We start from the raw sequence: 13,002 nt of genomic DNA, 5'->3' as shown, positions 1-13,002 counted from the left end.
TTGTGTCATTTACCCACAGCGATATAAACTGTGCGTGGGTGTCATTTACCCACAGCGATACAAACTTTATGTGTGTGTCATTTACCCACAGCGATACAAACTGTGCGTGGGTGTCATTTACCCACAGCGATATAAACTGTGCGTGGGTGTCATTTACCCACAGCGATATAAACTGTACGTGGGTGTATCATTAGAATCATTCAAAGATCTTAACTCTATTCGGTGGTATATTTTTATTACCATATAAATTCAATGAGTAAATACATGTACATAGATGAAATAGCATCATAAGCATTGTTTACACTGCTATGTTGATACAGTGACAATACAGCACCAGTCTTAGTGAAAGCCCTATCCTATTGTTTTTCTATATTTACAATGAGAAAAATATATTTGTTTTTAAATTACAACTAATATGCTAATTAATGCAATCATGTCCAGAGTAGGTACGCTGCCCACGTAATCGTTACTTCCGGTCAAGCTCATAGCAGGTAATAACATGTGACCCAAACAACCGGTCAAATCAACAACACCAAGTTAAGCCTCTTCCGGTCAGATTCACAGTATGTACATGTCCCTAACATCCGGTCAGTTCCATGGTACTTTACAATATCACTGATATATCTTAAGGAATTAACATAACTGTCTATTTTACATGTACACTTAAATTTGATATTGCACAGTGATTTCAAACATTCTTGTGATAAGACATCAAGTACAAGGTAAACTACCAAACGCTATTTAAGATATCATAGATAATGAGTGACAACTTCGGCTTTCATTCCTGTAAAATACTTATCGCATGTCAATATACAAATCACACTACCAATACAGTAATGTCTAAATGTTTTCCACTTTAAATACAAAACCATTTTACACGTTCTGCTACAGTCGTGAAAAGTAAGCTACAAAAGTGGGCAGGAAAACAGTCAATTCTCTATAAAATATTGAATTGAAACAATAATGACGTCATGGCAAGGTTATGCTCTATTTTGTTTATCCGTCATCGCGATTTGGAACTCTTTTTATACGTAGGGGATTTTAAAACATTTGTAACAAACAATGGTTTTAAATACTGAATACTTGATGGCCTCATAGAGATTAAATTTAAGGGGAAAATACATCTACAGAGTATCAATACATCAATCGATAAAACCTCGGTGAGACACACGGAAGGCCATACTGTGGAGCCTGGCGACTTTGTAAGGTCCATTGGCCACCGAGTAGGGTGATCGTGGCCACAGAAAAGTATGCATCGATACATTTAGACATGGCCAAGTCCTGGTAGCCTTATTTCTCTGCCCTCGTGTGATATTCACGGAAATTGTATTGTTCCCTCCGTCACACATTTGTTTCACCATGAGGATAATGCCTGAAAGTAAAGGTATTTACACATGCTGTGATATTATATTTCGTTCTGTTAAGCAGCACCATTGGCGTTTGTCAAGTGATATCCTTGTGAGTTTATTAGCTGCCACCATCCTGCCTTCAGTGGTCTTCAAGTATAAGTTACTGTTGGTTCATGATGAATGTTGATACCCTGGGGGTTCAGTGTGTTATTCTCATGAATCAGTGAACGCCTCTCACGGGACAGTGTTTGTGGTCAATGTGCATGAGAGTACCAAAATTTTCCCAGAGTTCATTGCGGCAATCGCCATTTTGGGCGTAAGGAAAGACAACTCTGATAGAGAGTTACTCCCAAATCTTACACATACAATAATTGAATCTAGCGATTAACATTCCATTCGAATGTTATAGAGATCCATCCAAATTTGTACTTGAATGTTTAAAGTCTTATGGGAATGGAAATTAATCAGTAAATGTAGGCATTAGAAATAAACAACAACTAGTTTAATACTTCACCCGATTACTCCAATAAATATCATACCATGGCTAGCATTGTAAGTTATCGAGTATCACATTTTAAAGCTAAATTTCCGATCTTATGTACGTTATACTATAACAATTATCGATAGATATGTTCTGTTGGTAATCTTGGAATAACTCGTTAACAGTATTAGAAATAAGAATAACATTGTACACGTTGTAAAACCTCGTTAATTTGAGTTGCATGTATTTACAATACAAATATATGTTATCGCCTGTCGAAGTTACGATGTATGTTTGTACAGGAGTGTAAACATTTTCATAATGTTCGGCTTTGAGTCTCTGAAACACAGGAACCTATACAGCTGTCAAAAACAATCGTCTATGTATATATATCTATTGAAAACATCAGTGGACGACGACAAACTTGAACTAGCCATATTTTTTTATGATTTAAGTTAGTTAAAACCTTCTGTTATTTAGAAGCATTGTACGTGAACATGAACACCTACGTTACTATAATTTCACCATAAGGAGTCGTCCTGCATATCTAGAAAGGTCAGGCCCGGTTAAATCTGATTTCCGTTTCAGTCGTCTTGGGGTTTGTACAATGAACAGAGAAAAGATGACCTTTCGAGGACCAAAGATTAGGAACAAGCCCTTTGGGATCCAAATGGATGTGATAATGATGTCAGTCTTACAGACGATATACCCAATAGATAGCATGATGATCGGCCAACTAGCAACAAGGCCAGATTCATCTAATTTAACCCTTATTTACAGCACTGGAGCTTTCTGTCTTGGTGACGTGGTCAGGCGAACACACAAAATCAGCGAATATGGCCGAAATGAATCATCAACGAAAATAGTGTAATATATACGAAAACAGGTTGCCTTATCTTAGCAGTGGTTTATTCCGCCTGACCTGTCATGATTTGTCGCTAAACGTGTCAGGTTTTTTTTTTTTTTTTTGACACTACTCACATTTAGTCTACTTCACCCGATATTTGGGTCCTACACCTCTACAGTGTAGCCCGTATATCAAACAACCCTGTCATAATGGCAGCGCAACAGAGTACCAATATCTGTTTCTGCTACTTCTGTTTAAGTCAGTAGAGAAAGTCGTGAGGTGGAAGGGTCGTTCTGTGTTGCTTTGTTTTCACAGTAATATCTTCGTGGTCCCCCTCTCCTTCCGTAGCGTTCATTATTTCGGAAAATAAGTCAAGAGTTTCTTTTGTAGAGAGCACACGTTCTTGACTTCTCGAACTTCCACCATAAACATTGCGGTCAGCATCGCCTTCACTTTCTCCCGCCCTTTCCATGACACTCATGTACAATCGTCTGCGTTGCTCGTTGGCAAGGAAATCTATTTCAATAACCCTAGTCACGACTGCCTGACTCTTCCGCCATACATTGAACTCCTTATCTATGGGAGTATACCTCTCAGCTGTCACTGTAATAGTGATGTAGGCCTTTCCCCCTCGCATCACAAGGTCAATGTTTTCGTTAACCGAATCAAAGTTGTTGGCGCCCTGCTGGGTGGAGCTGCCGTCTGCGTGCATAAAGCGCGCGTCGCCATAGATATCCTCGTTATGGTGTTGTACGTCGATGTGCTGTCTGATGTCCTTCACGTCGATGTTAGAGAGTTTAGATAACAGAAGTTGACTCGTCAAGTGCTGTCGGGCTGCTTGGGGTGGGTCTTTTTTGACTGAAATCATAAAATAGTAGTTGAAGTGAAATGACATCAAATTCTTCAGAACAACATAAATTGAAAGATATCTTATGGATACAATTAGAAAGTTGAAGCAGATAAAGGTTTTCTTTCACGTCCATGGAACACATTATCTATATTAGTGAATGTGTACGGAAATGTGATAACCTGCATCCGATCATTCTGGTCCGTTTGTATATCACCATGCACAAAAATGGATTTAAATTGAAATACCGAGATGTACTAAGAATACGCGTTACAGTGTAAAAAGTCATTATTATCCAATGACTTCGCTAGGGTCCGAACCCAGAACAACTAGCTTACTAATCTGACGTTCTGCTAACGACATAGAGAGAAATTCTCCATAGACGAATCAGATGGGAGCGGCTAGTGTTTTACCAGGATATACTGGTACCTCTCTGCCAGGAAAGAAGTGAATCTCGATGCCTATGGAGTAGGATTTAGCTAATATTGACCTGACTCTTAATTACACATAAGAACTAATATTACAAAGCTAATTATTTTTATTGTATGAATTGTCTATTATGGGCATCGAACCCAAAAAAATTCTGATTCACAAAGAGAGATTTTAGGCGTTAGGCCAGTATCTTAACACATCAGGTCCACAATATCTACCTGGTTATCAATACATATAGAAACATCCTGATCGATACTCGCAAGAACACGCGACATAAGTGTTTGTGCAAAGCTTCTTAGGTGAACTTGGAATGGTGGGAAATAAATTACATTACCGTTCGCGTGCTTTAATTGTTTACGTTTGGTTAGCATTTAACAGAAAATTAGAATAGGGAGGGAGAGTGACGGGGAGGGGGGATACACTCAGTAATTGGTATAACGATTGTTAATTTGGAAGAAAACACTCAAAACAAGAACGGTTAATTCTAGCACTCCTGTGGTAAATTGGTGAGAACGAGCGACAGTAATGTACCGCTATTTTAATATGAATTGATGTCGAAAGATTGTAGTCGGATCTGGAGTATGACTAATGTGGACGATCCAGTTCTAAGTGAACTAAGACTGTGCTTAAAACCACAGTAGGACAGCGTGAATGCAGATCAATGTGATGAGGAACGGCCCCATCAAATAGTGAATTGTTAAAACAAACGGGAAAAAATTCAACAGCTTCGATATACCAGGACAACAATGTCAACAGCTTCGATATACCAGGACAATAATTTCAACAGCTTCGATATACCAAGACAGAAATTACGATAGCTTCGATATACCAGTGCAGAAATTGCGATAGCTTCGATATACCAAGACAGAAATTACGATAGCTTCGATATACCAAGACAGAAATTACGATAGCTTCGATATACCAAGACAGAAATTACGATAGCTTCGATATACCAAGACAGAAATTGCGATAGCTTCGATATACCAGGGCAGAAATTACAATAGCTTCGACATACCAAGACAGAAATTTCAACAGCTTCGATGTACCAAGAAAGAAATTACAACAGCTTCGACATACCAAGACAGAAAATTCAACAGCTTCGATATACCAAGACAGAAATTACAACAGTTTCGATATGCCAGGGCAGAAATTACAATAGCTTCGATATACCAGGACAGAAATTTCAACAGCTTCGATATACCAGGAGAGAAATTACAATAGCTTCGATATACCAAGACAGAAATTACAACAGCTTCGACATACCAAGACAGAAATTACAATAGCTTCGACATACCATGACAGAAATTTCAATAGCTTTGACATAGAGGGACAAAATTCAAGAGCTTCGATATACAAGGACAAAATGCATACAATATTTATCATCATGACAAAGTTGCTTCCGTAGTATCTAAATGTAAATACCAAAAATAACAAGGAAACAACACAAAGAGGGTCAGTATTACAACGCCAACACTATCATCGAACCGGAACAGAAATTACCGATAGGAAGACAGCGTTACACACCTTAAAGTCACTCCTGATTTGTAACTAATGAAACCCTCATTATCAATATTTGTGATAAAATGCTATCGTTCACGACATCAAGTGTTATAAAGAAACCATTTTTGTTTGTTGGCCGGTCTGTGACCTTCTACACCTTAAATATGTGACATTTGCAATGCTTTTCACAGTCAGTATGTCTTTTTGCTCACACATGTCAGTAACAGTCAATATCTTCTCAATAAATGCATGTTATTGACTCTGGAGAATGACCTCCCCAGTCACATGCAGTATCAGGTGTATACCTTGACTGGCCAGCGCCTTTATTCCCGGTCATCGTTCTACATGAAATGCTTTAGACGATTCGTTATGCTTGATGACAAACCAGCGCCATTTTGAGAGGACAGTCCGTTTTCTGGTATAATGTAGAATAACGCACGAAAACAAAACTAGAAACGCGTGCAAAAAAGTACCACCAATCCACACTTAGCTGATGTCATAGCATTGAATAGAAGCGCAGAGGTTATTTGTCAATATTACCGTGTTTACCAAATTAATTATTTATCTTATTTCAATGTTAAGAGTGTAATGTCTAATATAGTCTTCTCATAATCAAGTAAGTGGTACACATCAGCGTTATTTTTTAAGGCATAAAGTAAGACTTTTTAGGTAACCGATACTATCTATAAAGTTTGTTGTGATCAATTCCGGGTTGTTATCTGGATACCGCTCCGCCATGTTACTTCAGTGTTTCCGGTCTACAGATGCACATGTCGGTCCAAATCATATTAAAATTTCCGTGTCCAGACACTACCAGACTGAAAATGATTCCTCGTAAATTTGTTTTGTGAACGATTAAACCTCAATCGATAATTTGGTTTGGGAAAATTCACACACACGTATATGAGTATTTTCATAGCGTTATTTCCCGGGATACTCATTGAAGAGTCTGCCGAAGGTAAAATGTAATTATTTTTGCAAGTGAACATTAAACGTCATAAACACGCGGACTTGACATCAGTGTAATTGTTTAACACTTGTTAAATATTACACACATGCCGAGATCCCTTGGATAGGTTCGTCTCTAAAACTGTAATGATAAATAAAAACAACATTCCAGTAGTTAAAAAAATAATGATAATTTATTACCGACCTTTGGACGAGTTTTGTTCCTGTTCAAGTATGGACTAATTCCTAACCGAAAGTATACCCTATAGACCGTGTACAACACAGAAATTCTAGAATCCTGAACCCCCTAAGCACATGTTTAGTTCACCCACACAAGTAAGATGAATGTAGTATAATGATTTCGAGGGTTTCTGCCGAGGAAGGGTGACGTTTTTACATCGACCAACCTGTAGCAAATTGTATTGATCAGGAGACTGTTAATTACACAACAGTGGCCTGTTGGTCCTCAATTAGTTTCTTAACGTTCCTGCTGGAATTAATGAGTTGTACTCAGGAGACTGACATAAATGTTCAGTACCTTTATCGCCGTCCTCGGTACATCAGCGTGTGAGGACATTTCACTACTTCCCTTGTACGATTTTCGTACTCGGGTCCGACTATGTGAGACATCAGATATCAGTGTCTAGTCTGTGTGAGACATCAGGTATCTGTGTCTAGTCTGTGTGAGACATCAGACATATGTGTCCGGTCTGTGTGAGACATCAGATATCTGTGTCTGGTCTGTGTGAGACATCAGATATATGTGTCTGGTCTGTGTTAGACATCAGATATCTGTGTCTGGTCTGTGTGTGACATCAGATATCAGTGTCCGGTCTGTGTGAGACATCAGATATTTGTGTCTGGTCTGTGTGAGACATCGGCTATCTGTGTAAGATCTGTGTGAGACATAAGATATCTGTGTCTGGTCTCTGTCAGACATCAGATATATGTGTCCGGTCTGTGTGAGACATCAGATATATGTGTCCGGTCTGTGTGAGACATCAGATATATATGTCTGGTCTGTGTGAGACATCAGATATCTGTGTCTGGTCTCTGTGAGACATCAGATATCAGTGTCCGGTCTGTGTGAGACATCAGATATTTGTTTCTGGTCTGTGTGAGACATCAGATATCTGTGTCTGGTCTGTGTCAGACATCAGATACATGTGTCCGGTCTGTGTGAGACATCAGATATATGTGTCTGGTCTGTGTCAGACATCAGATATCTGTGTCTGGTCTGTGTGAGACATCAGACATATGTGTCCGGTCTGTGTGAGACATCAGATATATGTGTCTGGTCTGTGTGAGACATCAGATATCTGTGTCCGGTCTGGGTAAGACATCAGATATATGTGTCCGGTCTGTGTGAGACATCAGATATATGTGTCTGGTCTGTGTCAGACATCAGATATCTGTGTCTGGTCTGTGTGAGACATCAGACATATGTGTCCGGTCTGTGTGAGACATCAGATATATGTGTCTGGTCTGTGTGAGACATCAGCTATCTGTGTCCGGTCTGGGTAAGACATCAGATATATGTGTCCGGTCTGTGTGAGACATCAGATATATGTGTCTGGTCTGTGTCAGACATCAGATATCTGTGTCTGGTCTGTGTGAGACATCAGATATATGTGTCCGGTCTGTGTGAGACATCAGGTATCAGTGTCTGGTCTGTGTGAGACATCAGATATATGTGTGTCTGGTCTGTGTCAGACATCAGATATCTGTGTCCGGTCTGGGTAAGACATCAGATATATGTGTCCGGTCTGTGTGAGACATCAGATATATGTGTCTGGTCTGTGTCAGACATCAGATATCTGTGTCTGGTCTGTGTGAGACATCAGACATATGTGTCCGGTCTGTGTGAGACATCAGGTATCTGTGTCTGGTCTGTGTGAGACATCAGATATATGTGTCTGGTCTGTGTGAGACATCAAATATCTGTGTCCGGTCTGGGTAAGACATCAGATATATGTGTCCGGGCTGTGTGAGACATCAGCTATCTGTGTCTGGTCTGTGTGAGACATCAGATATTTGTGTCTGGTCTGTGTGAGACATCAGATATTTGTGTAAGGTCTGTGTGAGACATCAGATATCTGTGTTTGGTCTGTATGAGACATTAGATATATGTGTTTGGTCTGTGTGAGACATCAAGTATCTGTGTCCGGTATGGGTAAGACATCAGATATATGTATCCGGTCTGGATGAGATATCACCTATCTGTGTCCGGTCTGTGTGAGACATCAGATATCTGTGTCTGGTCTGTGTGAGACATCAGATATATGTGTCTGGTCTGTGTCAATCTTACATACATATAGTAAACTGAGTTTCCCTTGTAAAGTACAAAACTATATCACACCGACATTTGAGGTGCCATGTTCCAGCAACTAACCTCCGTGACACAGTAACGCAATGACAATACAACAGTAAGAACGGTGAAAAACAAGTTAACGGCGACTAAGGGACGACCTGAAAAGATACAGATATGGTAGTCACTAGTCACCTACAGTGCAAATAAGTACAATCTACCACGTACAGATATGGTAGTCACTAGTCACCTACAGTACAGGTCAGTACAATCTACCACGTACAGATATGGTAGTCACCTACAATACAAGTCAGTACAATCTACCACATACAGATATGGTAGTCACCTACAATACAAGTCAGTACAATCTACCACACAGAGATATGGTAGTCACCTACAATACAAGTTAGTACAATCTACCACATACAGATATGGTAGTCACTAGTCACCTACAATACAAGTCAGTACAATTTACCACGTACAGATATGGTAGTCACTAGTCACCTACAGTACAAGTCAGTACAATCTACCACATAAAGATATGGTAGTCACTAGTTACCTACAGTACAGGTCAGTACAATCTACCACGTACAGATATGGTAGTCACTAGTCACCTACAGTACAAGTCAGTACAATCTACCACATACAAGACATGGTAGTCACTAGTCACTTACAGTACAGGTCAGTACAATCTACCACATACAGATATGGTAGTCACTAGTAACCTACAGTACAAGTCAGTACAATCTACCACATAGAGATATGGTAGTCACCTACAATACAAGTCAGTACAATCTACCACGTACAGATATGGTAGTCACTAGTAACCTACAGTACAAGTCAGTACAATCTACCTCGTACAGATATGGTAGTCAATAGTTACCTACAGTACAAGTCAGTACAATCTACCACGTACAGATATGGTAGTCACCTACAATACAAGTCAGTACAATCTACCACATACAGATATGGTAGTCACCTACAATACAAGTCAGTACAATCTACCTCGTACAGATATGGTAGTCACTAGTTACCTACAGTACAAGTCAGTACAATCTACCACATACAGATATGGTAGTCACTAGTTACCTACAGTACAAGTCAGTACAATCTACCACATACAGATATGGTAGTCACTAGTCACCTACAGTACAGGTCAGTACAATCTACCACATACAAGACATGGTAGTCACTAGTTATCTACAGTACAGGTCAGTACAATCTACCACATAGAGATATGGTAGTCACCTACAATACAAGTCAGTACAATCTACCACGTACAGATATGGTAGTCACTAGTTACCTACAGTACAAGTCAGTACAATCTACCACGTACAGATATGGTAGTCACCTACAATACAAGTCAGTACAATCTACCTCGTACAGATATAGTAGTCACTAGTTACCTACAGTACAAGTCAGTACAATATACCACATACAAGACATGGTAGTCACTAGTTACCTACAGTACAAGTCAGTACAATCTACCACGTACAGATATGGTAGTCACTAGTCACCTACAGTACAAGTCAGTACAATCTACCACATACAGATATGGTAGTCACTAGTCACCTACAGTACAAGTCAGTACAATCTACCACATACAGATATGGTAGTCACCTACAATACAAGTTAGTACAATCTACCACATACAGATATGGTAGTCACTAGTCACCTACAGTGCAAGTCAGTACAATCTACCACATACAGATATGGTAGTCACTAGTTACCTACAGTACAAGTCAGTACAATCTAACACATTCCGAGTAAGTAAATCAAAATAAATTCCTTGTATCTATACTATAAAAAGTTTGTTTGGTTTGTTTTGTGATAAGTTTTTGTTCACGCTGGCTCACCTCACTACTTATGATCTGAGTTGATCAGGTCAATTTTCTCTAGATATTTAATTGAACATACGATTATTCTGACAGTAGGTCAATGCTATTAGATATAAAGTCATTTTATTTCCTAAACAGACTACATTTCTGTAAACCTATAAATATCGCCGTTTCTTGAACTTCCTAAGCATTATACCTAAGGTGGTCCAGTGCCATCAGCATCTGAATCTCCGGGTCTATATATGATACCTTATGTAGTATAAATATAGCACGGCTCTATACACTGAACCTTATGATGTCAAATGTTGTCATTTGACTTAAAACCCAGCGTGATCCACTCTGTAAATTATTTGTTCCTTGCAGCCACATATTATAAACCTTTATTCTAGACCTAGCTGAACCATGTACTATAATCACATACATCCACAGGTCACGTCCTATGAACTTAATGTCGGAAAGGTTTGATGATAAAGGATTGCGTTCTATATATCAGGGCCTACAGACAAGCTCATTAGATTAGGAACTACAATGGGATGCACGTGCTAGCATCAATTTGAGAGCAATTATTTGGTGCAACTGTTGTCTATTCTAGGTTATTTACCGATTGAAATAGAAAAAACATTGTACTTGTGACACTACAGAACTCTCACACACTAATACCAAGCATGTTACTTGTGACATTACAGAACTCTCTCACACTAATACCAAGCATGTTACTTGTGACACTACAGAACTCTCTCACACTAATACATAGCATGTTACTTGTGACACTACAGAACTCTCTCACACTAATACAAACAGTGTATGTACTCTTTAACCTCATGATAATGCGGCATCATTTGGGCACATCAGAACAATATATCTTTATAAGGCGTGTACTGATTACAAAAGGCGAAATGCACGAGATAGATATGTCATACTGTATGTAATGTTTCTAAATACTAAACATGGTTATAAAGTCGATCCTTTCTGAACATCGTACTGTACATAACATTGTACTGTTGTCACTGTACATAACATTGCACTGTTACTACTGTACATAACATTGTACTGTTATCACGGTACTAAACATTGTACTGTTACTACTGTACATAACATTGTACTGTTACTACTGTACATAACATTGTACTGTTATCACGGTACTAAACATTGTACTGTTATCACTGTACATAACATTGTACTGTTATCACTGTACATAACATTGTACTGTTATCACGGTACTAAACATTGTACTGTTATCACGGTACTAAACATTGTACTGTTACTACTGTACATAACATTGTACTGTTACTACTGTACATACAATGTACATAACATTGTACTGTTGTCACTGTACATAACATTGTACTGTTATCACTGTACATAACATTGCACTGTTACTACTGTACATAACATTGTACTGTTATCACGGTACTAAGCATTGTACTGTTACTACTGTACATAACATTGTACTGTTACTACTGTACATAACATTGTACTGTTATCACTGTACTAAACATTGTACTGTTATTACTGTACTAAACATCGTACTGTTACTACTGTACATAACATTGTACTGTTATCACTGTACTAAACATTGTACTGTTATCACGGTACTAAACATTGTACTGTTATCACGGTACTAAACATTGTACTGTTATCACTGTACATAACATTGTACTGTTACTACTGTACATACAATGTACATAACATTGTACTGTTATCACTGTACATAACATTGTACTGTTACTACTGTATATAACATTGTACATAACATTGTACTGTTATCACTGTACTAAACATTGTACTGTTATCACGGTACTAAACATTGTACTGTTATCACTGTACATAACATTGTACTGTTATCACGGTACATAACATTGTACTGTTACTACTGTACATACTGTACATAACATTGTACTGTTATCACTGTACATAACATTGTACTGTTACTACTGTACATACTGTACATAACATTGTACTGTTATCACTGTACATAACATTGTACTGTTATCACTGTACATAACATTGTACTGTTATCACTGTACATAACATTGTACTGTTATCACGGTACTAAACATTGTACTGTTATCATGGTACATAACATTGTACTGATATCACTGTACATAACATTGTACTGTTATCACTGTACATAACATTGTACTGTCACTACTGTACATAACATTGTACTGTTATCACTGTACTAAACATCGTACTGTTATTACTGTACATAACATTGTACTGTTACTACTGTACATAACATTGTACTGTTATCACTGTACATAACATTGTACTGTTACTACTGTACATAACATTGTACTGTTATCACTGTACATAACATTGTACTGTTACTACTGAACATACAATGTACATAACATTGTACTGTTATCACTGTAAATAACATTGTACTGTTACTACTGTACATACAATGTACATAACATTGTACTGTTATCACTGTACATAACATTGTACT

General features: G+C 38.2%; 1 protein-coding gene across 1 annotated transcript in view; it reads right to left on the bottom strand.

Moving 5' to 3' along the window:
• Positions 1-209: 209 nt before the first annotated feature.
• LOC132558288 (uncharacterized) overlaps positions 210-13,002 on the bottom strand; it is a 33,144-nt gene continuing 20,351 nt past the window's right edge. Inside the window, exon 3 of the mRNA XM_060222832.1 lies at positions 210-3,535. Coding sequence (XP_060078815.1) covers positions 2,937-3,535 — 599 coding nt within the window. The 3' untranslated portion in view covers positions 210-2,936. The remainder of the gene's footprint in view (positions 3,536-13,002) is intronic.

Source organism: Ylistrum balloti, unplaced genomic scaffold, assembly GCF_031769215.1.
Source record: "Ylistrum balloti isolate Yb309-2 unplaced genomic scaffold, AGI_CSIRO_Ybal_v1 Utg370778, whole genome shotgun sequence".
In the NCBI taxonomy this organism is placed as follows: Eukaryota; Metazoa; Mollusca; class Bivalvia; order Pectinida; family Pectinidae; genus Ylistrum; species Ylistrum balloti.
The sequence above is the reverse complement of the archived record's forward strand: the minus strand, read 5'-3'. Positions and strand labels throughout refer to the sequence as shown.